Source organism: Megachile rotundata, chromosome 13 (assembly GCF_050947335.1).
Source record: "Megachile rotundata isolate GNS110a chromosome 13, iyMegRotu1, whole genome shotgun sequence".
Classification (NCBI taxonomy): Eukaryota; Metazoa; Arthropoda; class Insecta; order Hymenoptera; family Megachilidae; genus Megachile; species Megachile rotundata.
In genome coordinates, this window is record NC_134995.1 from 14,724,377 (window position 1) to 14,751,191 (window position 26,815).

The following is a 26,815-nucleotide window of genomic DNA, read 5'->3' on the forward strand; positions in this document are numbered from 1 at the left end:
TTCATCACATTTCGTGGTAAAAAATGTTGGATTTTATAAATTGTAATTTTTTCTACTTGACATCAATGATGGCGTAGTTCCATGGGAAATTTTATGTATGCATTGGTAGTTACAACAGAAATGTTTGTGATATTGAAAACTAGGTTTCAACCGAAAATATATTTAGATTTGAACTTTATTGAATAATTACAGTTGTCAAATTTTAGGATAGGGAAAGGAATTTTTTCTTAAATGGCAGGAGAAGTTATTGTTGATGCATTACCATATATTGATCAAGGATATGATGAACCTGGAGTTAGAGAAGCGGTAAGTAAATTTTGTGGACTAATTCGTGAAAAAGCATTTCGAGGTTATATTGTTTATATTTTTATTCAATTGTGTATAATGTTTGTGTCAATTAATAAATATTTCAGGCTCTGGCGATGGTTGAGGAGGAAACGCGGCGGTATAGGCCAACCAAAAATTATTTAGAACATTTGCCACCATTAAATATAACAGCTTTTGAAACAGATGTAATGAAACATGAATTTGAGAGAATGCAAAATCGTTTACCAATGGAAGTACTTAGTATGAAACGGTATGAGCTACCTCCACCTCCTCCAGGAAAAATGAATGATCTTGCTGCATGGAATGAAAGTGTAGAAAACAGCAGTGCTCAATTGGAACATCAAGCAACAAGGTATCTGATTCTAAAGATATATTTTTTTTATATTCTTGCATAGTATTTACATATATTTTTTTTACTATGTATCATATCAGAATTTGTAATCTTGAATTGATGATGGAATATGGATGCGAAGCATGGAAATCATATTTAGAGATATTAGTGCAGTTAGTAAGTCAAGCACAAAAGCAACTACAAGCATTAAGGAAAAAGATCCAAGAAGTTAATTGGCAAAGAAAATCAATGCAAACTCAAGGAGGAGAAAAATTGAGAGCATTGGAAGCACAATGGGTTGGATTAGTGTCAAAAAATTATGAAATTGAACAAGCATGTGTTCATTTGGAAGAGGAAATACAGAAGTCAATGGTAAATAAAGGAGAAGGAATGGAGATTAGTGATGTACCAGGTGAGGAGGAACCAGATGTTCCTGGGAAAAGTGCTACAGAAGTTATGGCATCAGAAATGGATCAACAGGAACAGCAAGAAAATCAAGAAATGTGAAGCTTATACAATATAACATTTAAATTATGTACATACAGTTATAAATAACAATTTTTGTATTATTATTTAAATATAAGTGTATATAAAATTATTTCTGCAAAATTCTTGTCGCCTATCCTACTGAAAATATTACTATTTGTTTTAATAATACAAAACATGTGTACATGGACATTCCAAAAGTAGCGGTGAAGTTTCTGAGCACAGTCTATGAACTTTTATGATTAAAGGATGGTCAGCAATGCATTATTTACATGGTTCGATCATAAAAGTTCATAAATAATGTTCGGGTAATGAGTAATTAATTATTTTGTGTCAGCACTGCGATACGTACATGAGTCGCCTATGTCAATTCTACTGCGCATGTAAAGTGCAATATTTCGGCACTTTGACGACGTAGTATGGTTCCTGAGGTATTTAGGAACAAATTTCTATTAGGGTTTGATGCGTTTTGATGCCTAATAAAGTCAGAAAATCAATTTTTGTAGAATTCGGTCCAAAACGGTACATGTGGCGCCACCTAGCGGCGAGCGGCGGAACTACGAAAAAACTAAAATTTTGATTTTCTCGAAAACTAGGCACTTTTCCGAAATTCTGAGATATACAAAATGTTCCCTGTGGCCTAAGGAATCGAACGAATATAATTATAGCCTGCTAGGACGATTATTAAAGAAAATAGAAAAATAGCCCATTTCATGGACTAAAAAATTGCCGTCCATCTAGCGGCGAAAGTTGGAACTACAAAAATAGAAAATCTCGATTTTCTCGAAAACTAGGGACTTTTCCGAAATTCTGAGATATACAAATTGCTCCTTGTGGCCTAAGGAATCGAACGAATATAATTATAGCCTGCTAGGACCATTATTAAAGAAAATAGAAAAAATGTCATTTTATGGAGAAAATTTGTGGCGCCATCTAGCGGTGAAACTGCGAACTAAACTGAAAAACCGTATGGTCGGACACGCGTCAAGGAAAAATATAAAAAGTAATATTTCGCAACTTTGACGACGTAGTATGCTTCTTCAGACATTTTAAAGCAGTTTTTGTTGAATAAGTTATTCATTTTTTTGTCTATTAAGCCCAGAAAATCAATTTATGTTTGACCCCTTAACGCGTGTCCGGACATACGTTTTTTCAGTTTAGTTCGCAGTTTCGCCGCTAGATGGCGCCACAAATTTTCTCCATAAAATGACATTTTTTCTATTTTCTTTAATAATGGTCCTAGCAGGCTATAATTATATTCGTTCGATTCCTTAGGCCACAAGGAGCAATTTGTATATCTCAGAATTTCGGAAAAGTCCCTAGTTTTCGAGAAAATCGAGATTTTCTATTTTTGTAGTTCCAACTTTCGCCGCTAGATGGACGGCAATTTTTTAGTCCATGAAATGGGCTATTTTTCTATTTTCTTTAATAATCGTCCTAGCAGGCTATAATTATATTCGTTCGATTCCTTAGGCCACAGGGAACATTTTGTATATCTCAGAATTTCGGAAAAGTGCCTAGTTTTCGAGAAAATCAAAATTTTAGTTTTTCGTAGTTCCGCCGCTCGCCGCTAGGTGGCGCCACATGTACCGTTTTGGACCGAATTCTACAAAAATTGATTTTCTGACTTTATTAGGCATCAAAACGCATCAAACCCTAATAGAAATTTGTTCCTAAATACCTCAGGAACCATACTACGTCGTCAAAGTGCCGATATATTCATTTTTTTATTTTCCATATATACGTGTTCGGACCCTCATTTTTTAGGTTTAGTTCACACGTTTCGCCGCTAGATGGACGCCAATTTTTTAGTCCATAAACTGCACTGTTTGTAACGTGAGCAAATTCAATTTTTACATTGAAGTCTATGAGGATTTGAAACAGCGATTTCGTTAGCTCCTATTTTCTACCACTAGATGACGCCATACAAACCATTTTTGGTAGCAAATGAAATTATCCGCATAATAGACCATAACATATATCAAATTAATTTTGTTATTAATACTTGTAGAACTTTTTTAATCTAATTACTTTACAATAAAGTATCGACTTCTATATCGTTTCTGTGCGTCAATGCGACATTGTACAGTTTGCTACGTTTGTTGTCTAGGGTGCACAATCGAATCTCACCGTAGGCAGTGAAGAAGTTACTTAGTACGTATTCAGTGAATGATTAATTGAAAGTAGTTGTCGACTGTTTGAAGGTTTAGAGAATTAATTAACAAGTGAAGGTGCAGAACAATAATTTATTCAGAATATAATCATTCCCACTTAATTTACTATTTCATTTGACATAGTACATCCGTTTATAGGTTAAAAAGTTTAACATCAAGGAACACAATAAAAAGAATCTCGTAAAATCAAAGTGCTTGGACAATTAGTACAAAATTTATATTGTATTTCTACTTGTGATCATATACAAGGTTTACAATGCCGTATGGTGTGCCAATGTCCCGATTTATATGTTTGGTTGGACTATCATTTTTGTCTATGTGCGCAGGCGCAGAAACCGTACATAGGGTATTTAAACCACTGGACGATTTAGATGATACTATAGAAAAGGAATTGAAAGCAATATTAGCCAAAGAAAAAAATGTAGCCAATGACTGATATTAAATGGTGGAAATATAATGTACAATTCTGTACCATATTATTTAATAATTTGAGGATGACCATTTACTATTCTTTGTAGTGATTGGATAATACGAAATTAATAAAACTACTTGATAATTTACAATGTAAATTTTATTAGTTGCAGATTTAATAAAGCACAATATATTTTATTACAGTTTACACATATTACGCTTTTCTTTAATGCTTGAAATATACATATTTACAGGATGAATATCACCTTCTATAAAGGACATATATCACGCAACAATTATTTATAATTCACAGTATATTTGGAGGACCTTCTTAAATAGTTTACTTGCATTGATGTATCGGCAGCACATTTTGCATAAGCCTAGCTTGAAATTTATTAGGATAGCTACATTAATTTGTATTTTTTTTTTTTTGTGTAATTACAAAAGCGAATAATTAAGCATTATCCTTGGGCAACTATCCATGTAAAAAAATACGTAAATTTTATATTCATTCTCGATCATTCTATAATGACAGGAGGGATAGTAAAAATACTTGTCGAGCGGGTGTTAAATCATGTTCATTAATCACTGAGTTGTCATAACGATGTCTCGCTGGCGCCAGAACTTTGCGATTGAAGCGGTAGACTTGTCTTGTATCCTGCTGATTCCTCCTCTAACAAAGCTATTCGTTGTTTCAATGATTTCACCTATAAATTAACATGCGCTTGAAAGAATAATTATCATCAGAATTAATTTTGTTTTAGTAATGATTTGAAACGAAAATAGGCGACTGTGCATGTGCGCGCGCAGTTCACTGCTGTAAAGCAAGATGGCGACCAGTTGTTACCGAATCGTGTCAGGAAGACCGGTGTAACCATGTCGATACTTTTAAACACAAGAAATAAAATAAAAAGACTTTATTTAAACATGCCTGGAAAGGCTCTTGGAGATTTTCGACTTTTGCCAGTATTCTTTATACTGGGTGCTCTTTTGGAGTTTACCATGATTCATTGGAAAGTTGGAGAGGTTAACTTTTACAACACATATAAGAAAAGGCGAATAGAAGAAGCAGTCGAAAAAAGATTACGACAAATGAAATTGGAAGCTGAGCAAAATGACAAGATCTAATATTTAAATGAGTAAGTCTGCGCAATTTCACTAGTGTAATAAGTAGTTAATTTTTCTAATAAGAAAAGCATCAATGATGCAATTTACTCTTACAGGTTCTTTTAACCATTTAAATAAACAGAAGATACAATTAGAAATGTAATTTATGTATTATAATGTAAAAAGCTTTAATAAATTAAGTTGTACAAAGGAATACTAAATAATTGTAATAATTATTTTTAATACCCTTTATATCAGACATTGCATTTATACATGTTACTCATACCTGTGCAGCATGTCTCTCTACCATGCTCAGCATTTGCTGCTCCAACTTCTTTAGTCTGGATTGATATTTTTTCTTAGATTTCTCTAAAGTTTGCACCAGAGCTCTGGAAACAGGTAAGAAAATGAAGCAAGAACTTAGCAATCGGTTTTATATTGTCCTCGATTAAATTACCCGTTCGCCCGTTTTAAATCGTTAACAAGTTCAGCCGACTGTTGATGCCTTAGTTCCGAATTTTTGTTAACTTTATCCAACGTTGACACCAGCTCCTGCAAACGTTCCTTTAGTCTAGCTTCCCGACCTAGAGCCTCTATTAATTCGGATTCCATGCCTTCGCTTTCGTTGTCGCTCAAACCTCGATCCTACATACATAATTTATATTTACTACATAAAGTACACCCTTCATTTTAAACTTCCTACTCGTACTTTATTCGTAGCCATTGCCAGCATGGCTTCGGTATCACTGAGTTGACCCTGAAGATGTTCAATGGCAGCATGCTGAGCCGCGATTTGCGTGTCGCGCGCGTTTAATTTTAATTCTATGGTAGCCCGTTCCTTTTCCAACAAGAAAACACGCGCCCGTAACTCTGCTTTATCTTCTCGCATAGCCATCAATTCCTACGCGATTACATGAAGTTAGTTACATTGATCGTTGGCGCGGCAATCATTAACTAAAATACCGCGGACGAACCTGCATAAGAACGGCAGTTTCTAAATCTAATTTTCGAGCTTCAGCGAGGGAGATAGTATTCTTCGAGTTTAACGGTTCAGCGTGCACGCTTTCTAATTCTACCGCAGTGGATCTAACCATAGCCCGTTCTCCTTTCAATCTGCTGATGTGTCTTCGGAGTCTCTGGTCGTCTTCGACGCTCCAAGCTACTTCGGATCTGAAATCGAAGAATGATCAAAGAAACCATAAGATGCCCGGGTTTCTATAAGTTATACGTCGTACTCACTCGTCCGACAAGACTATACTATCGTCCCATGGGGAGTTGAGGGTATTCATACGTTCGTTTTCCAACTTATTCAAAACGTGATAGGCTATATGTTCAGCTGCCCTTCTGTTATCGATCGTAGTGCTATTTCTCTCTGTCGATAAAGCGATCTCACTTTCTAACAGCGCTACTAAAACATCGTAAGCTTCGATCGCGCGATCGCTATAGGAAAGCGCTAAGCGTAAGGCGGTCGCGTTCGACTCGTATTTTCCAACTAGAAGACTCAATCTAAAACGAAAGAAAATATCGTATCTCGTATGCTGGCGTTCCATAAATTATGAAACGCAGTAATACCTGTCGCATTGTGCTTTGCTTTCGTGCAGGGTCAATGCAAGTACCGCGTTATTCGCTCGTGCATGTTCCAGTCTACTATTTAATCTTTCCGTTTCGACCTCAAATTGTTTCTCGGATCCGTTCAGTTCTTGAATGTTGGAGTGCTCGAGAAGATCGGACACTAGATGTTCGGCAACCATCGTGGAACACACCTAATGAACGATCATAAGTAGTTGAAGCTTATTGCAAGCGTTTAAGTTGGAAAGATTGTTTCGACCTAGATTCTATGCCCTAGTGGTACTTCGCGCATAGTCATGGAAGTAAGACTATAGACGATATGGACGATAACGTACTCCCAAGTTGGTAATATCGGGTCCTGTGATGTGTCTCTCGTCCGTTCTCCTGAGTCTCACCCTCTCGGCCATTTTAAGAACCGGTGCTTCCTCCCTCGTTACGTTCTTTGTCGGCGGTGTCTGCAAGGGTGGCAAGAGTGGCGAGCAAGGTGCACTCAAAGGTTCCGGCGAGCTGGTGTTGCCTCTTGTCTGTGAAAATCAAAGGAGCACCAGGAAACATTATGTCGGAAGGGTTTTGATAAATATTTTTCGTGAAAGTGTCGGCTGATCAAAGGGTGGGCACGACCGTCGGGGTGAATGCGAAAAATTCGTTCAGCCACAGAGATGCAACCAGGAATGCATTTGAAATGCATCGAGATAAAAAGAGCAATTTCTTTGACCACAACGAAAACCTGTTCGTTTCGAAATAGGAAAGTGGTTTTTACGCTGAAAGATAATGACTTATAACCCCGCTACCTACCCTTGGCTCTCTGCGTGGCGAGTCGCTGTCAGCCTGTTGCCTGTGATGGCAATTCTGATTCTTATAATTAACCAGTTGACCTTGCAAGCTCGCGATTTCTGCGCGAAGGGCTGTCACCTCTTCCTGCAACGCTGCCACAGCCACGCTTTGGCAGGAATTTGTCTGCTGCGCTGGTTCTGGAGTCGGTAATGCCGCTGGACTGTCCAGCTGATCTCTGCCATTCTGTCGAGCACAGAACGCGGTTCGTGAATCGTGAAACGGCTAGACGAACGATTTCTCGAACGGAAATTAGCCGGAGGTACCTCCGTAGTACGTGGTTCGATGTCCTCGCAGCAACTGGAGTCGACATCGCCCAAAGTACGGTCTCCGTCGCCCTGAATGTCACCTCCTGCTTCGCTCTCCTCGACCGGATTCGTGATGGAACCCTCTGCGTCTCTGCTCGTCTCTATTTCTGTAAATGGCAAGACGAAGGGTTAAGGATCAAACGGAAAGGAAGCGGTAAATCTCTCGGTGGAACAGATTTATGGAATCGGTATCTTTTCTCTTACCAGATTCATCCTCCTCGGCAATTACGGTAGCTCGATGCCTCTCGAGCTGTCTGCCCAGCTCCGCGATCACGGAATGCAACTCGGTCAGTCTCTCCTCGTGCCTTGCTGCTTGTTGCTCTGCCCTCTGTTCCGCTCTCGCAGCTTGCACTTCGGCTCGGACCAAAGCTGCTTCTGCTGCTTCCCTTGCCCGAGTCGCAGCCACCAGTCTCGAGTTCAGCTCGGCGACTTCTGATCGCAGCGAAGACAGCGCAGCCGCGTGAAGCTGAAACAGAGGTTCGGTTTCGATTATCGATCGATGATTTGATTCGAACGCTTTTGCCCGATCGTTGCGTCGAGGATTAAAAAAGACGTCTACGATTTACTTTTGATATATCCTTTCGCGCGTGTTCTTTGTTCGAACGCTTTCATCTCTCGATACCAAGTTTGTCTGTCCTTTTATCGTTCTAACTCCTTTGTGGCTCGACTCTTGGGTCTAAAATTGTCCGGGGCTTCCGGGTGTAAACTATATTTCACCCTTTGAGGATATCCCGACAATATTGTAGACTTCCGCAAACAAGAAGTCTAGAATCCGCAAAAGTTGCTCGAGATGAAGTTTACTGCCGCGGGCAAGGTGATACGAACGTCCGTATTACTCCGATTCAGAGAGTCTTCTACGCTTTAGACTTGTTTCGTGACGTAAGCTGTCTTGGCCAAGGCTGGATCCGTTAGATGGACAGATAAGGTCCTGTGATTACAGTTTCGGAGAAAATCGTTATAAACGTTCGGCTCGAATAATACCGACGACTTCTGATTACTCTTAACTGCGCAGATAATAAATCTACGGCTTTGAATGATTTCTAGTACATCACGAACGTAGAATTTTAATTAAAGGAAGAACGGTCCACTAATCGCAAGTTGTATCAAGGGCAAACATACGATCTTACGTAGTTATTTTGAAGATAAAATTAGAAAATCCTTGTAGCTCTTTAATGAAGAATCGCAGTACAAGCATTATAATTTTGTCACTGGTACTTCCTCGAAACCAATGTAGGGCAAATGAAGAAACATCGACGCAATTTTTTGTGCTCATTTTATTCGACAGAAACATACATAACATTTATTATATTCACGGAATAAGGCGACTGACTCATATTTTGGAGTGGGAGATTCAAATCAATTAGCATGCAATTATCTCCCGAATACGATAAACATATTTACTCAGTCGAGCAACTTTGCCCCCGTTTATACGATTGTGCCGAGCAAATGCCGTCTCGGCGTTCCCATAAATGGAAGAAGTCCCAGACGATCGTGTTCCTTATTACCGACGGGTCCTCATTAATTTTGTCGCGGGATAAAAAAATTGCGTAGGACACGTACGCGTTTACGCGGTATCACTGCGGAGTGTCCTTCGCGGAGGCAACCGTGCGTGTCGGACATTACGAGACGACGGGTCGCTAATGATTCCTGGCCACGTGATAGCTCGCGAATAAAGAGAGAAAGGGAGAAAACGCGGGGATCTGTGTATAAGAAGCACGCGACGTAATTACGAAGCGTCATTCGAGAGCCACCTATCGAGAGGATCGTGTGCGTGTCCGATCAAAAGTGTATTCCCGACAACAGGTAAATTGTAGTTTGTACACGGTCCGCGGGTTTCCGCGTTTCATCTTCGTTATACGGACAGCTTCGTTCTATAGTCAATTCGGTTCGTTTGATCATCGGCTGTAAAACATTCGCAAAGTCCACGCATGGTCGATTTGATCGTCGAACACGTTGGTCCAGCTCGACGATTCGTTCGTTTCGAAGCACACGGTGTCTCGAAAAAATGTGTTATGCTTCCAGAGCGAGAAGATGAAGCAATTGTTGATCGTGGCGCTCGTCCTGGCGGTGCTTTGCTCGACGACAATGGCTCAAGCCGGCGACGATTACATTCATCTGCCAGGTAAAAGCTGCAAGGACGCTCCACCGTGTCCCGACGGTAGACCCTGCGTGATGGCACCGCCTCGTTGCAACGCTGGTACTTGCGGCACGAAACCGGTGCCAACGTGTGGCCGGAAATCCTGAATGTCGCAGTGTCGCCTGAAAAACAAGTGGCCCACGCCTACGCCGCTGATCATCCTCCTTGTCCGTCAAATGGCGCGAGTAATGGTAGACACTCGACTAAACGCTTGATGTAATCTTTCTTTTATCGTCAATAAAACAATTTCACGCTCTAGGTTGTCCTTTTTGTTCGGGCACTGTAACAAACGACCATTGTACGGGGCGCGATCGTTTTATTTTCCGATCGTTCCGTAAGATCGTTGTCTTAACCGGACCGAATTTCTCTTCTGCGAAATGTTCACGGTTCCCAGACGGCGGGTGCACCTCGTAAAGCGATACCGGAAACTGCGGCGAAGTGGCGTAAAGCCGACGACAAGGGTGATCGAGAGGGGCATCGACTTTCTCGCCGAAGTGTATATACCCGACTGGATGGGACGGGGAGAGCTCTTGTCTTTGATACCCGAAATTACTTGGTCAACGACGAAAATGACATTGAACGGGGCTAATCCGGTATGTGTACAATTTTGCAATATTTCATAGGTAACTATGAAAAATCGCTAGACGTGTCCACTCTACCCGATTTCTGCTTCTCGTCTTTTCGTTGGAAATTTCGAAAGTTTCACTCGAAACCGACCGCCTTTCTCTCTGCATGTTTGCCTTTTAATCTACCATTCGTTTGCTTTCGAAACACCGATCTCATATCGACGGTCCAAAGTGTCTCGTTTTATCTTTTAAAATAAGAGGAAGAAAAGCAAACGAGTACGAATCTGTGAAAGTATAAAAGAACTTTTATGAAAGACAATTGGCGCGTATCGTTTCCACGATAAGTTCGTCATCGACGTAGCTTTGTGTTCTATCGATGTTCAGCGAATTTGTTTGTTCTATCGATGAGAGTTTAGTGGAGCGAGTTGGTAACGAGATCAGGGAGGAACCGATAGTTGGTAACAAGATTTTCTGCAGGGAAATGGAGTGGACCGGTAATCCGTTAAAGGGGTCAAGTAGGTGTCCCTTTCGAGTCGGTAAATTCCTTGACCAGACTGTCGTGACCCTTTTTCTTCTCTTTGTACCACGGTCAAAAGGGACAAGCAGGGCACAGTCTTTGCTCGTTTTGATCCGGGGGATCGTTGAACGAAGATGAACCTGTCGAGGGGTGAGCACACCCGTTTCAAACGGTCCTTTTGTGACCTCGCTCTGGGACAAAAGAGGTAACCCACAGACACGCGTTCCATTCGACCTCTGTGATGAGGACGTTGCCTGTAAAATGGCATCTTCTTTCATCGCGCGTCCAAAGAGAATCTTCTTAACGATGCTTTCTACGAGTAACCGACACAATGAGATTTTCGGAAATAGATTGGAGCGATCGACACGCTACGCTTCTCGGATCTAATTTATCCGTATTGTTACTACCTTTTTATTTTATCCGTATAACCTTGGCTCGAAGCGTTGGTAGAGCAGAACGATAAAGTAGTCCTACCACCAGCATTCCTCCACAAACTGGCCTTAACATATTTTACCAACGCAAACCCGAGTAGAAAGAGCAGGAATCGAAAAGTTTGCGGAAACGACGATGGGTTGGTTGATAAATCGAATCATTAGATGGACCGCGAAACGGTTAACCGAAACGAAGGATCCTAGACGGTAAATTAACCGCGAAATCGATCAGTCTGTTGAACAGAGTGCGTTCAAAGGTGTCCGAAACGTTTCACGAAAACTCGTTTCGTAGATTCGACGGAGAGCACGTAACGGGACAGAGTCTATGGAAGCAGGCTGGACGAAATTACGTGGATAGAAAGTTTACTCGAAATTTCTCCGGTGAAATCGATCGGTCCGGTTGGATAGCTCGTCCGCTGCTCTATTCCTGCCGGATTAAAGTTTAAAGGGTAGCAGTCGATTTCTGCATAAGCTTACGCGGAGACACAGACAGACAGAGGGAGGCAGCAGAACGACGGGGATGATGGAAAGAGTCGCGAACGAGGGAAAGAAAGAAGCGCGCGATGCGAAGGGAGGTAGACGAGAGGAAGACAATCTAAACGCGACGCGTGGAGGAGGCCAGAGAGGGATAAAAAATGAACGAGATGTTTCACGGATGAATATGGAGACGAAACAGAGGGAGAGAAAGCGAACCGGAAGGACAGAAACATCGTCCTGTTCCTGATAGACGGAATCACCCCGTGAATCCACGCTTTTGAATCGAATACGACAGCAGCAAAAATTACGGAACTCCATTATCGGGTGTCGGAATGCTCTCCGCCTCTGGCGAAGGCTTGTTCCGCGTTTCGTTAGCTCGCTCGATGACGCGCCATCGAATCTCGACCCTCCTCGCATCGAGGGTGAACATCCTCCTCCTCGCGCCACTCTGCTTTTCTCGCCAATCGATGTTGGAATAAACGCGAAAATTATCCGATGGCTTACAAGAGGTCTGTACCGTTGCCACAGCCTCGAATTTCGATCCCGTTCGATTCAACGGCTACGGGAATACGGTAAAAGGACACGATCGCGCCAGACACGAATCCATCTAGAGGCTATCGAATCGTGTACAGCGATGGAGTGTCCTTCGATTACGTAACTGTGCGTCACCGTAAAGCTTCTACCGTATACCGTTAACAGCCAAAACGACTACTAACGCTTACAATATTAAAACGAAAGATCGGTCCAGACTTACTGACTCCTGTTTATCCCTGTAACCAGTTTCGATCTGTATGGGGACGGTTCTGTCGGCGCTGCGATCACTGGGGCAACAGAGCCACGATCTGGACCTGGTTAATCCTTTCGGTTCCTCTTCCTCCTCCTCGTCCTCGGTGGTGGCACAATGCACGTATACCAAATCGTCTCTTCGAGGTGCCTCGAGGATCTCTTTGCCCGAGGTTGCCACGTGACTCGGCTGCACCGTGAACCTGAGCGCCTGTTGACACTGTTGCTGTTGCTGTTGTTGTTGCTGTTGCAGTCGCATTCTTTGCCTGTGCAACCGGTCCACGTAATAAGCTGGCTCCGCGGAGCCATTGTTCACGGCCACGGTGAAGCCCGCCACGTTGTCTCCGTATTGTTTCTTAATCCTTGCTCTCTACAGCATCCTTCATCGTTGACGTTGTTTCTGATCGATGTTGTTTGCTGGATATCGCGTGCTGTTTCAGACTTTACTCGGCAACTCGTAGTCGCCTTGAATATGCACCGAATGGTTTTTGAACCGAGATCAGTTCAGGTAACAGGTTCTTCGTCACGCTCGGTTACCGAAGAGATATTGCGACATCGTAGCGATCGGCAGTACAATTCTTTTTCGCGAGGATCTAATTGCTACAAGAATCAATTAATTTAACAGCGTGTCAAACGTTGATAGTCCGAAGATAGAAGGTTATACGGGTGAGAGCTTTCGATGTTGATCCTCCGATTAACCTTTGGGGCTAAATCGAACGTGACTGCATCTATGAAACGCACGCGACGGTATCTCGATTAAAGTTGAACGCGTTAATGTTTGCATAAAAGGAGAGTACCGTTCAAAGAACTAGCGGTAACAAGGAGGATAAAATTTCTAGCTCGGAATTCGAAAAATTTCAGTCACTAATTACGATAGCGGCGGAATGGTTGAAAGTTTTTTCGCTTTGGCACGGGCTTCGCGAGGCACGACGCAGTGATTTCGACGTCGAAAACCCCGCGAAAAAAGCTCGAGTGTCGAACGTTTAATGGCGTCAGATTTGCCAGCTGCAGTTTTAACATTTTCAACGCGTTTAACGAGCGCGTGCACGTCATTCCGACTGCTCGTTAACTTGTCATTAGTGGCCCGGTCAACGGTTGGTCTTCGATGCTCTTTCCACGGCTGTTCGTTAGCTTTTCAACGATATGTTACGACGTGCCTATCTACAGATCGTTGATTTTACGAACCGAACCATAGAGAACCGTACGAGATAATCGCAGCCATTTCCATTCTTTTTTACTTCTACTATCGTTTATGCGAAACTTTGTGGGAAGAGATAATCCTAATTTATCTCATAGCGATCACGAAGAATCGGTACATTACGAATGCTTGTCACGAAATCGTGTCAGATTTGACGCGTTGAAAAATCGACTGATATGGAAGAACTGTGGTGACAAGTGTAGGAAGTACCGGCATAGAACCGTTCCCGTAGAATACGCGGTCGCTTTGATCCCATTGGCCCTACATAAAAACTAATTGCTGGCGGCAATAAGGGTCTCGTTAGGTCCGCGACAGGAGTCCCTATGCTCTTTCTCGAGTTCGTAATTGCCGGTCGAGCAATTAATTTATTTTGCAAACACTCCACGATCTCGTCGAGAATCGATAGACACCACAGTGCGGGAGCAATTAACCAGCTTTCTAAATCGACCAGTTTATTATGTTAACTGCGGGTCCGCGTAAACTCTATTACAACCGGCGATCGTCTTCGTTTAACCGAACGGAATTTCTGTTTCGTCGAAAACTCGTGTGGTCTCTTCGGGCGAATTTCAGTTTAATGGTACCAGAGTTTGGAACACTGAATTTTCTTGTAATTGTTAAACCGAAATGGTAACGATCTTTTTGGTTTGAAGTATTATACCTGAAGGGGTGTTTGCAAAGAAGATAATTCTAAAAGCGAATATGCGCGGGTAACTGGATCTTTTACTATACATTGTCGAGCGTAAATAGTTCCACGATCCATTAACGTTGTCCAAACACGGTCAGGGAACGTTTTAACGGGTAAAAACCGAGGTAAAGGGCAAAGTGTTTTAGGAACAGCAAGAGTTTTAGCAGCTGTCGCGCCACCTTCAATGGATTAGCTTATCGTCTATCGTCGCAGCATATCTGAAGGGAGATTTGCATTATGCTGACGTCAAAAGTTCACCCTTCTCGATTCTACCCTTTTCCTCTTTCTATTTCGTCGAGCATGGACATTGGATATTTGTCGCGTTGACTCACGCGCTCCCACCGTAAGATGCAATCGAAATCTTATCTCGGTTATTAATTAAGTCGAGCTTTTAAAACGGGAAAGGGAACTTTACTCGCAGCTGGTGCATTACGTGGCTCGGTACATTATTTACTACTTTGTTGGGAATTTCTAACTCTTCTACAAATATTAATTCTTGAAAGATATTACGGATTTTAGAACGGTACGGTTCGAATTTCTGTGAATAAAAGAATCCCCCGTTGGCAGGGCCTCGAACGGATATTTGTTCGCGACTTCCCTACAATGTTTCTATCGGCGACAAATTTAGCAGCGGTTTCAACGGCACGAAACGGGTATAATTGGCAAAGCGCGTGATTCACGGGGAAGGGAGCGTAGGTCAGGGTGCCGGTGAACCGAGCACGGAACAAGGGAAGCATGTGGGTGGATATTATATGAGTAATTAGCACGTGCACGCGCGCGGCCTGACGTTGAATTCACTGGCAGCAGTTGTTGCACGGATGATCCACGAACAATTCAGCGCCGGTCTAAACGTCGCGCAGACACTCGAAAGCCTGCTGTTTATTGACTCTTTTGAGAGCGATCAGGGGGGCGAAGCTTCGCAGCTGGCATTGATATTCTTACGATAACACCGTAAAGCTCTGTTTACACGAGCTCCAATCGCTCAGAAAAGATCCTCTTTGAATAATCGCGCGCGTATTTGTGTCTACGAATACTCGTCCCTCGACAATTGTAATCCTCGTATATTATCCCGAGTGTGGTTACCGAAATTTTCGTAGGAAAGAAGGCAGTTCTGCGGGAGATTTTCCCGAAGCGGGCACAGCGTGCGACGTAGGAACAAACACGAATCGATTCGAAGCTCGCAATTTGTTATATTTCGTTCATTAATCTTTTTCTCGTGGAACGCAACAGCGAGACAATATCTATCTCGAATCTACGATGCAAACGTCGATCATCTCGCGGTTAGAAACTTCTCTTATCTCGGCACGAACATCTCGAAAGCGTCATTAGGGAGCTCGATGAATTGCTCGAAGAAGCAACGGTTCAAGAAACGTCCCGCGGCACAAAGCTCGCTCATCAGCCGCGTAAAAAGGTGTCGTTTCAGCGGATCGCTCAATTCTCCGGGCGAGGAGCGTGTTTTTCTTCGGGAATGAGACGCGAAGGGGTGCACTGGTGGCAGAGAATCGCTAGGAACAGCAGGAACGCGGAAGGGATACTGCTCGGCGAGGAAGCCAGTTCGTTAAACTCGTTACCGATCCCTGAAATCGTTGCCCTGGAATGCACCGGGCGATTTTTCTTCTTTCGCCTCTTCTTCTCCTTCTTCTCACGGAGAAACAAAAGCGTGAACGAGGCGTACGCGTCGAAGAAAAGAAACGAAAACGTCCAAGACGTACGTACACGTTCGCGCTTCGCGAGAACAACGATGAATAGACCGAGATGGTGATTACGCTAATACCATGAATGAATACGTAAGCCGGGCAAACAAAGGAGCGAATATTTGAACGTCTCTAAACAGGTGCAAAAGAAGCGTCGAGGACGGCGTTCTAACGATAGAACGCGACACGGGAAGCAACGATAATACGCGAGAAAACGTTACGGCTATTTCGAGAATAAACAAACTACTGCACTTTGGAAGGCGGGAAAACGTACGAAAGTTTCGACAAGTTATGGCTCGGTAATACATCGAGTCGAACAGCTTCGTGGCTCGTTCGAGAAGCGATCGGGAAGCGAGGAAAAAGTGGCTCGAACGAAAAACAAATATTGTAGCGGGAGGAGGCGACCCAGTTTTCGCCGAGAAAATTCGCAACGAAAATACGACGTCACGGGACCAATAAAATCGGAATTCTCGTAACGTGTATCTCGGCCGCGGTTCGCTATTTCAGCGATTAGATAAACGCGAGCGTTGCTCGTTCCGACCTTATGCAAATATTAATAAACTAGCACACGTTATTCGTCGACGCGTTCTAAACGTTGATACGCGAGAAAAGAAAATGGAACTTTGTAGCCACATGCAAACTTCCCTCTAATTATCAGGATACACTGCGGAAATTGAAAATAGAGAATTTCGATATTGTAATAAACAAGGTATTTCCAGTAAAACAAATGCCATTAAATTAATTATTATTGTATTGTTTCGTATGCACCGCATTCACAAAGGAACAAAGCAACGTTAGCTAATTATACCGCTGTATCCACCAGCACATTCGACGAAAGATCAAAAGAGGAACGAAAGGATCGTTCAGCGATCGGTAACTCCGCTCGTATCGGTCAGTTTACGATACAAAATGGAGCGATACCAGTTTCGCTCGATTCCTGAAGCTTGGAAATTAATGAAGCAGTTCAGTGACGAAAAGGAAAGCGACAAGCGAAACAGGATGCCTTGGCAGTTACGCCAAGCCTTAATTGATAAGAAAATTACACGCAGCGAAAAGCAATGAATAGATAGACATTTAGTACCCAGCATCATAATGGTGCATTAACGATTACCGTTAATCTTCGCAAAGGCCCTGCACCCGAGTGAATAGTCGGAAATCTTGCGGAACGGAAATAGAGGGTTATAACAACGATATCGCATTTTTCCCGTGGAATATGGTTGGAGCGTGATAAATCAAAACGATAATCGGTCACTTTACCCGGTACAACGAATCGGGGGCAGACAAATCAGGGTTAACAGCCATGCCAGCTGGTCAAAGACACGGTTCTGCAGGCTTTTGGGCCAACGAGCTTCCCGTGGCTGTAATAGTAGTAGAGGCAATGCTCTAGCCAGACGTTGGCTTGGCCGGCGCCACGACGCCGACAAAACGCGAGACGCGGCTCTAATGGAAATTAAATGAATCGTATTGTTTTCCAAAGTACCAATGCCCTCCCCCATGGCGGGCCAGCTTTTTTGGAACGCGGCCAACAAAGTTTCAACACCATCGTGCAAGACCAACTGCACGGTCGAGGGAGCGACACGCGTTTAGGATGCGTCACTTTCGAGCCGGTGATTTTTAAAACGGAAGTCGCATCTCGCGTTACTCGTTTCACCAGATACCTGGAACGATCGACAAATTGCGGATATTTCGAGAGGAGGTCTCGGCCCGTTAATTTTAACAACTGGCGATCGATCGATGCGCAAGGCCTGATTGGAAGTGGGTTATTGAAAGTTTACGGGGTATATTGGAAAAAGTGAAACGAAAGCCGGTGAAACCATGTACCGTTTTACGACGGAAGTATCATAAATCTTGAACTTTTCATCTGTCGAAGAATGTCGGTGTTGAAGCACGAGAACGATGTCATTGAAACGCGATTACTTTTGAATTACGAGAAAATTTCGTCGATCGTAGAAGTTTTTTCGTTCCGATTGGATCTCGTTAGCGAGTGATTTACCACCTGGAACGTCGCTTCTCGGCCAATCGATACCATCCATGACACGTCCTCGAAATTTACGCAATTGATTCCGATTTTGCCAATTTGAACCGCGTGCGTCACGGCACGGCCGTAAATCGGCCCATTAGCTAATGTAAATTGTCACCCGTTAAGGCGAACCGACGATCGGTGAATAATGACCCGGTTTTATAGTAGCCGGTGCACCGTTAATGGTCTCGTCTAATTAAATCGATGAACTTGCCACGTGACGAGTCTTCGCGACGCAGAATGTTATGAAAAAAACATTCCTGACTCATCGAATCAGCGATCATAAATAATCCTTCACCGGATCGCAAACATCGCGCAAATATATTCCACGAACCGTTCGTCTTTTTACGCGGAATGTTCTAAATAGTTAATCGACGATAAAAGAAATAGATACCGGTACGCTTAATAGTTGTAACGTTATTCCATGGGCATTTAGCCATCCGTTTAATAAGTAATTGAATTCCTTACGATAAAGATGATGCCGCTATTATTTTCAATTTGTAAATTCACAGTCGTTCGCGCGTAATTAACACCGCGACTCTACAACCGGTAGAACATCGAGTCGCTCTATTACCCGTACCATTTTTCACGCTCGTAAACCGTGAACATACAACGGCTTAACACGATACAACAAACCGACGATATCTAGTACCGATCGCTTGTTCGAGCCGACGATATTAAATTGCGACACGAGTTAAGATCCCAGGAGGATCAATGATATCCATAAATTGCGTGGAGGAAGAGAAAAGGAAGCGAAGGACGAACGAAATGAAATGCCGTGTATCGATAAGGGGCAATCAGTAAGAATTTTTCCTTTCCTATTGGACGGCGTATCGAAGGAAGAATTAGGCTGAAATATTGGGCTGGTCGAGATGCGATACATGCAGGCGCAGGCAAGATAATACAGACTATACCGCAGTGCGATTCGCGTTACCGGCGTAATTGCTTTTGCATCGATTGTCCCTCACGAGGTCGGTCCGTGTTCTCTGCGCCCTACATAAGCGAGACCTAGCCTCTGCGCCAATCTTACCGATCGCCCAGGAAAATAGCGGCACGCGACGCTGTTACCCGATCATCTACCGCTGCGATAGTTGCGGTGTTAACGCGATTAGACGTCTTTGAACACCTACGCGACGCGATCGCTCGCTCCAGAAACGATCGCTGCGGGCTTTCCTCGTGTCCGTGTTAATTCTCGTCGCGTACTTTTTTTAAGGGTACAATAAGACGATTTGAACGTTGACATCTTAAAGGGACACGGTTAACTTGGACTAACGGTTATTGTTGTTTACAAAGATAGGTAGATAGGGGGCAGTGGTACAGGTCCTGGAATAGGCCGCTAATTCAATGGGCCCAACTGTTGAGTATGGGGGTCCTTATGTCACGGTCATCCTCGAATGTCCGTCTGTCGCTTTATACCATAATCCTCTTTAATTTTCGTCACTGTCGTCTTTGAATGCCGGGTGGTCTATCTAGGATACCCTAATTCAAACGATCCGCCAGATTGTAGAACCTGCGGAACATAGGGGTACCGGACACACATGGGATCAATGTAACGTTCATAATCGATCAAGTTATTCATGACACCTCTAGTACACTGTCATAAAGGAATTCGGTGACAGTGAGCCATTCTACCGTCCTTAAGCGTTTGTCCGTCTTCGTCTTTGCGAGTACCTCGGTCGTTAACTTCGCGTGCTCGATCGAGTATTAGAGAACCAACAGAGTACGGGGGTTGGGACACGAGGCATCGAATCTAGGTACTCGTGACTGACGCTGTCAAGCCAGACATGCTCTAAATCATGGAATCCATAAAACGTTACGATCTAAACTCAACTCTGCGAGCTAACCACGGTACCACTGTCATCCCTAATTCCAAGGATCCTATCGGGCACAAGGACTTCGATTTTACGACATGTCACTCTTATAATACTGTTATATCCTCCACGAGTCCTACCGATCGCTACGATCAGAGACGTCCTCTCGAGTTGCGAACGAAAACAGGAAGCAAAGAAAGCATTTCGCACCAGAGTGTCCACACGCGACGCGGAGTTGGACGTATCACGCGAGACCAAGCATAGTCCTGGAGAATCGATGACACGCGCGATCAAGACACGATCGGTGGCTGCTCGGCACGAGACCGGGTAGCTACACGGTCTGAGACGTTCGGTGACGGACTGAGCCACCGATTCTCCCACACCCCTGTCGCATTTGCCGAAGCGGCAGCCGAGGGCGTCCGAATGGCGCCGAGCGTCGCCGATCTTACAGCTCGTTGCACCGAAAGCTCTGATTCCGGCGTCTCTCTTGCTCCAATTGTCGCGATATACGGAGCGACGCTGTTCGACGCCGCGCGTCCATTGCGGCTGATAAAAGTAATACGTTCGCGGTACCCGCGAAAAAACCGGATATCGGCCAATTCCATCTTCGCCGTCGCTCTTCCTCCTTATCCGCGACACTGACAGCAGGGTGTCTTCTCTTCTTTTTTTCAGCGTGCAGATTCCTTTCGGTGTTTTTCCACTTGGCGCGATCGATCCGAGATAATCGATCGAGTTATGCTAATTGTAAAGATCGTTGCGTGCCAATCGACCGATTTAAAATATAGAAACTCCGCTGCAATTTCGCGTTATGAAAGCAAGTACTGCGAAATGCTGCTTGCACGCTAATTTGAAACGTTACCGTAGTCATTTTCGTGCAACCTTCGGCGTCAAATTGATACCGCGCCAGTGTTATTTCGCGATGCTTTATAAGGACGATATTCAACAACCCGATGTTTTAAGACGACAAAGTAACAAAGGTTGCACGGACCCGCCAATGGGAAGGGTTATTTATTGCCAGGAAGTGTGAAAATCACCGGCATACCTGACGACTAATGACTCTGTTCGATTACAGAAACAGGGATCGAGATTGCACACGAGATTCCATTAACGGCAGACGACCGAACGCCGTTTACAGTCAAACTACTTGGAACTTGTACCTGACATAATTACGCAGGAACGCGATGCGATTGCGGCGACTCGGAGGAGAAAAGGCAGCAAGAATTTCGCGGCGCTCTCTGTGTCGGACTCACGCTGAAAGTTCTGAGAATCGTTCTAAGCTTTGGATGCAAATTAGGAATCCATCAAAGTTGAAAAATCTCCTGAACCGTGGAGAGAACTACGGTGACATTCGTCCCAAGATCTGATCGTTGTAATCTAAAGATGTTCAATTTTTGAACTGTCCAAACTTTGTGCCTCGCGCAAAGAAAGTTCAGGTTGGAAAATAAAATTGGTCGATCGTCGGTGCGTTATCGCGAGCTCGCAAAGACTCTCCTTTAATGGCGTGCCACACCTGTTTGTCGACTCGTAATATTTGTCCACCTACCGCGTTCACCGAGCAACCGGTGTAACGGTGCGTTTGGTTACGCCGCGAAACGACGCGCACAAAACACGGAGTCGACGTTACGCGAGAAACCAAAGAATCTCGATTCGATCGAAAGCGGAATGAACGCGGAGGATAAGCGAACCGATCCAGATTTCTCGAAAGATATGCAAATCGGGGGCAGAACTTCGGGCGAAGTTGGAATTGCGCGAATTCAAACGAGGGAAGAATCATTAAAATTAGGGGAAAGAAAGGGAACGTCGCGCAGGATAGGACGGTGTTAGTGCAATTAAGGAGACAGCCCGTGTGGCTTCTTAATTAACTCGGCTAATTTGTCAATTAACACGAGGTAGACTTTTGAGAGGCAGAGAAAGAAGGAACAAAAGGCTGTCGGGGTAACTCCTGACGTTGAAAGCTTTCCGGAGTGGCGAATTCAAAATTCCCTTCTACCGTCGCGATTTTACTCTTCGTGTTCCACGATTTTGGACCTTAAACGGAGTTAAAAAGGAAAATACAGAGATGGAGTAGAGAAGTAAACTGTCGTTGACTAAGCGGCGTATCGGGTCTATTTTCTCCGCGGTAATCGTTGAGGAGGACTAGGTATCTGCGTGAAATTTATGGTGCCGGTCACCGGTGACCCCCGTACAAGTTAACGCGTTAAATAACTCGAGGAACGAAGAACGCAGGCGTCCTTGACAAATTCCTCGGAAAAATACTTGACGATTTACAGGCTGGCGGCGCGAGTAGCTTATAAAAGCGAATAACAGGGACGAGGGCCCAATAAAGAGCCGACGCGTTAATAAAGAAATAAGATTCTCCGTTAATTGCGAGCACGTACGAAGGAGGTTTCGCGTCGATATATATCGTCTGCGCGTAAAGACGCCCCGAGGCTTTATTGCGACGCGCTGCTCTGCTTCGAAGAATTCGTCTGGAAGCTGGTGCACGCCTCGCAGGATGAAATTCTCGAGACACGGGCCGGAAGTAAATATCCGGGCAAGAACGAAGGTGGGTATCCGTCGCGATGGAAAGTAACGATTTTTTTGGCCTAGAAAAACATCGGCCCATGTAAAAGTCTCTCCACCTACGAACAGGAGAAAGCTCGCACACGATATTGGATATCCGTTCGATGAAACGAGAGAGATTTTTATTGGCAATCGGTGGGTCGGATGGTGGGTTACGTCGCAGACGGGAGAACGTGTACCTTGGTCTGTCGCTGTACCGTCTGACCCGATCGATGATACGTTTAGGCCGTGCAAACGTTGCAAATTGATTTGCACGCCGTAAATTTATTTTGTTCCGGATCCGAAAACGAACGATTCGTTCGCTTCAGTCCAAGGATTAGGGAAACTCGTATTAAGAGATTTAAGTGGAGATCGAAGTGGAGATTAATGGAAACTGCCCCACGAAGTTTGCTGCATTCGATTAACGAGAGCCATCATCTAATTGACCCTTTCAACATTTCCCGATCTTTAGCAACTGCAAGCTATATAGCTCGAACACTAATTTTTCCTTATCTCCCCTAACTACGAACATGCTGCTATTCAAATAGGCTCGTGCATAAGTTCGAGGCAACGTTGACCGGTAGGAGGAGCAAAGAAGTTTCGATACCGAGCACGATATCCTAAACAGGCATTCGATAAAACAATCTTTCGCAATAAGAGGCAAGGACGATGTCGTGGTTTGGTCGGGCCACGCTGAAACATTTAGTCGAGAAGAGTTATCGATCGATGACCTCAATAACGTTTCACGAAAGTTATCAGCTCGGTCGGGACGATACCCGTACGATATAAGATTACATGTTCGATAAGCTATTGTTCCGTGGTCAAATCGTAGCCGTGTACCCTGTATCGTGGCCCAACGATAACGACTACAAAGCATACCATAATCGTGCTGCTTAATTCAATCTGTCGTATCTGTAATAAGCCATATACGGTTTATCTGGAATCACGCGGGCGCATAGTTCACGTAACCGCAGAGGCAACCGTGCTCCAGAAAGAATTTCTCCAGCCATATTTGCGGATTTTGCAAAATTTATTTACGACGAAGTATACCTCGATAATCGTTTAATAATCGAACGAAATTTCAATAAGCTCTCAGTCTTCTCGGATACAGATTCCTCTGAAAGGTTAATCCATAAATTTCGATGCTAGCAACGCACTCGGAAGCTGGCTCTGAAAAACCTGTCTCAAGGAAAAAGCTGAGGAAAGTCGTTGAAATGCAGCACGGAAGTAGGTCAGTCATAGGTGCTTTCGGTACATGGAAGGATAGGAAGTATGAACCGGAAGTAAGTAATAGGGAGGAAGCGAGTCGGTTTTTGCAGGGTCGGTGATCGATAGGAGCGATGCGGTTTGCTGGTAGCGGGAACTTTCTGGCACACTGTACACGCTGCGAAGAAAAGAGGAGTCTGAGATTTAGTCGGGAACTAAAGCCCGCTGGAAACTACGAACCTTCGAAGTCGTTTGTTAACGCCGCGACGGCAAAGTGCGTTTCGTAGTTTGCCACAAGTTTCCAGCTCGCTCGCGGGCGAAGTCTGTCTGGCAAGGCCCGGTATATTTGCTCAATGAGCAGGTTTTTATTCGCGAAAAAAGGGACGCCGGGTTAAACGTAAGAGTATTCATTCATGATTCAATTGACTCCGGTAAAACGAGTGTTTCAACGCGTTTCGAAACGGAAAGTGACCGTCGAGCGCTCGAGTTACCATAAATTAGGATACAAAATTTTATCGAGATAAGTACGTACCCTCGCGAAGCAGTTTTCAGACCTTCTTACACTCGGCTATTCACTTTTTTCCTCCTACGAACCGTCTTCCTTTTTATGAACGCTTCATCGTCGAATTTTCAAAGCAGTTACCCTTGAATCCATTTTCTTCCCGATAATAATGTCACCCGTAACGAACAGCGCCGTTTTCTTTTAATCCGACCGCTAATTAAACTAAAACTGGATAATCAACGCTATTTTTAAATCCTCGGTGTTTATTCCTACACGAACGAAATGGCTGTATCTCGTGAATTCGAAGCACCAGGGTATCGTTCAACTCTGTCGTAATCATTTACATACTCGGATTTACGATCCGACTGATTCATTCCGAATCGATACACTTACAAGGAGCGTTCCCCGGGCATTTCGATCGAATAACATTCTGTGTACCGATGTCGCGTTACCAGCTGGACTCGCTTTTACCGATCCAAAAGCAATTAAAATACACGAATGTTCTTCAGCGTGAACAAGTCGGTAAATTTATTCTCGAAGCGGTTGGCGCATAATCCCTCGCTGTTATCTAGATGCGGATACATCGTCGAATTAGATCGTCCGCGACGAAATCGGCCGAACGAGGCGTACGAGAATTAATTTCCGGCGCAGTTTCGATCCCACCTCTGTTACGCGTTTCCGCGATCTTCGGTAGATAAGCAGCGAGAACGAACGATATCGTTGCGTTTATTACTCGGGCGCTCTCGACACCTCTGACCGTGTGCCACGCTCCATTTCCATGGAAATTCCGTTGGCTCGGCAACGGGTTAACGTCCGCGACATCATCTCCGACAGACTGGCGTTTCAGACGCGCGAATAGTCGACGGAAATTCTTGTTCCTCAGCGTCGTCCTCTTCCGCTCGTCTTTGGGCTACGACGAAACGGGCGGGACGATCGTACGATTCGCGGCAGCCGGCTTCTCGCGCGTGTAATCATGCAAATTCGTCGGGGAAGAAGATAACGGCAAGTGGGAAAGGTAATTCGAGGTGGTCGTTCGATGGTCCACTTGTACCGCGCACATCGCGCGCGGTCTACGCTTCCGGTTACGGAGCTTAAGACGTTTCGTCGCGGTTAACTCGAGCGAATTCGTTTCTCGAAGCGGACGATGTCCAAAGCGGCGAGTTAATCGCGACCGGCAAAGAGATTCCTCGAGCTCGCGGAATCGTGGCAAAGAGGTAGCAACTGACCAACCAAGGAGAACAAGAGAGGAAGAAAACTAAAAGCAGCGGCGTTTTTCCGGCGAAGGAAGTCAGTCGTCGGTGGCTGTACGAGGGGTAATTTACGCTTGGCAGTTTCACGCTGCTACACCGGCAAAGACCCTCTTTGAAACCCGTTTTCTTTCCTTTTTTCGCGTTTTTCTTGCCCTCTCGAGCCCCGCCGAGAGGTACCGGCGTTCGCGAAAATCGACCGAGTAACTGGTCCAGTTTCGGCGTCCAAACTTTTCGGATCGAATCGAATCGTGAACGGTCCTTGATAAGCGTTTTAAGCGGATAAGAGACGGATTCGATCGCTCCAACTTACCTTGTTTGCCAAGTCGAGCATGTTCCCTGTTCCACCCGCGGCCGCTTCCACTAGCTTCTGAAGGGTGTGAGGTTCTGGCGAGAGATCGCGTGCACCGCTGTCGAATTCCCAACTTTCATGTCTGCCAGATACGGTGCCTGAATACGGATGAAATATTACGTCAATGTAGCATCCTGGATAGTCGCGACGAGTACCGTTCGAAATTCTTTACGGATCATAGCGATATAACGTGGATCGATCCGTAATAAGACACACGCGAGCTTACCTAGACTGTTATCGCTGCTGGTGGGCAAATATTCCGGCGTGTGCGTGTGGTGAGGACTAGTCCGGTGTTTGCCTGACCTGAGCGCCTCGATTTCCGGTCGTAGTGCCAAACGTCGTCTGAGGAACTCTTGATAGGAAATGCGACCGTGCTCGTCCGCCCCTAATTCTCTCATCAACTCCTCCACCGAATTCTCCAGGTTCAGTTCTCTGCATACCGTCAGCAGGTCCTGACTGAAGTGGAAAACGAACAAATTCTGAAATTACTTCCAGCGATGGTATTCGAGAGAAAATACATGGGAGGGTCTCGAATTTTTTCTACACAGGAATGCTTGTTTCCTATGACGGTAACCACGGTGTTAAGAACGTGTTCGTCATTCGAAGTTCAACGCGAGCGGACGAAAGCCGCGTGTTTTTCCACGCGATCGCGTATCCAACGGAAAAGCAGGGTAACAACGATCCCTGTGCCATGAATAATTTATTCGGTGAATAATTCATAGATCGAAGATAGCTCGATATTCTCGGTCGCGAGATTAAAGAAGCGTCGCGAGGAACACTCGAGGTCGTCTCTGGTCCGACGTTAAGACGACTTAATTAAAATTGCCGAGGTCATAAACCGTCCACGGTGTCCCTGTTAATTTTCGTTGACGGCGATGACGCGATATCGGTCGAAGGCCGATTGAAAAATATCGCCGTACGACGAACGCTCGTGAATTACGTGGAAGACGAACACGCACAGACGAGAGCACTGGTCGATAACGGTGAATTAAAGATTCACTGGCTCCGTGGAGCCGACACGGACATTCGGAGAAAATCGTTAAAAGGGACTCTCTCTCTTCCTCTCTTTCTCTGCAGGACGTCGTCTTTTGTTGCGATGCGAGA

The 26,815-nt window shown here is 44.5% G+C and overlaps 3 protein-coding genes across 8 annotated transcripts in view; 2 read left to right on the plus strand and 1 right to left on the minus strand.

The window, feature by feature from the left end:
- The first annotated feature begins 120 nt into the window (after positions 1 to 120).
- On the plus strand, positions 121 to 1,256 carry BCAS2 (BCAS2 pre-mRNA processing factor). The gene is made up of 3 exons (XM_003704727.3): positions 121 to 306; positions 414 to 679; positions 760 to 1,256. Exons 1-3 carry the CDS (start codon positions 232 to 234, stop codon positions 1,163 to 1,165), a joined length of 747 nt encoding a protein of 248 aa, XP_003704775.1. The 5' UTR covers positions 121 to 231; the 3' UTR covers positions 1,166 to 1,256.
- Positions 1,257 to 3,090: 1,834 nt separating this feature from the next.
- LOC143265610 (ubiquinol-cytochrome c reductase complex assembly factor 5-like) lies at positions 3,091 to 5,050 on the plus strand. 2 transcript variants are annotated; one of them, XM_076538802.1, is made up of 3 exons: positions 3,091 to 3,375; positions 4,494 to 4,868; positions 4,953 to 5,050. In XM_076538802.1, the coding sequence occupies exon 2, from the start codon at positions 4,606 to 4,608 to the stop codon at positions 4,855 to 4,857; it is 252 nt and encodes an 83-aa protein (XP_076394917.1). In that variant the 5' UTR covers positions 3,091 to 3,375; positions 4,494 to 4,605; the 3' UTR covers positions 4,858 to 4,868; positions 4,953 to 5,050. The 2 variants fall into 2 exon arrangements, with proteins under 2 accessions (XP_076394917.1, XP_076394916.1); XM_076538801.1 differs by having other exon boundaries at positions 3,091 to 3,298.
- The window catches only part of LOC100881096 (colorectal mutant cancer protein), a 32,065-nt gene continuing 9,121 nt past the window's right edge, over positions 3,872 to 26,815 (minus strand). For 2 of the 5 annotated variants that reach the window (XM_003704728.3, XM_076538755.1), the window contains exons 2-14: positions 25,938 to 26,167; positions 25,673 to 25,809; positions 7,749 to 8,010; positions 7,503 to 7,651; positions 7,201 to 7,422; positions 6,741 to 6,929; positions 6,409 to 6,599; positions 6,076 to 6,342; positions 5,811 to 6,006; positions 5,546 to 5,737; positions 5,294 to 5,481; positions 5,123 to 5,225; positions 3,872 to 4,436 (exon numbers count right to left, since the gene is read on the minus strand). In XM_003704728.3, coding sequence (XP_003704776.1) covers positions 4,326 to 4,436; positions 5,123 to 5,225; positions 5,294 to 5,481; positions 5,546 to 5,737; positions 5,811 to 6,006; positions 6,076 to 6,342; positions 6,409 to 6,599; positions 6,741 to 6,929; positions 7,201 to 7,422; positions 7,503 to 7,651; positions 7,749 to 8,010; positions 25,673 to 25,809; positions 25,938 to 26,167 — 2,437 coding nt within the window. In that variant the 3' untranslated portion in view covers positions 3,872 to 4,325. Of the gene's footprint in view, positions 4,437 to 5,122; positions 5,226 to 5,293; positions 5,482 to 5,545; positions 5,738 to 5,810; positions 6,007 to 6,075; positions 6,343 to 6,408; positions 6,600 to 6,740; positions 6,930 to 7,200; positions 7,423 to 7,502; positions 7,652 to 7,748; positions 8,011 to 12,426; positions 15,884 to 20,003; positions 20,215 to 25,672; positions 25,810 to 25,937; positions 26,168 to 26,815 lie in introns of those variants that run through there. The other 3 variants (XM_012288571.2, XM_012288570.2, XM_012288569.2) reach the window with 3 other exon arrangements.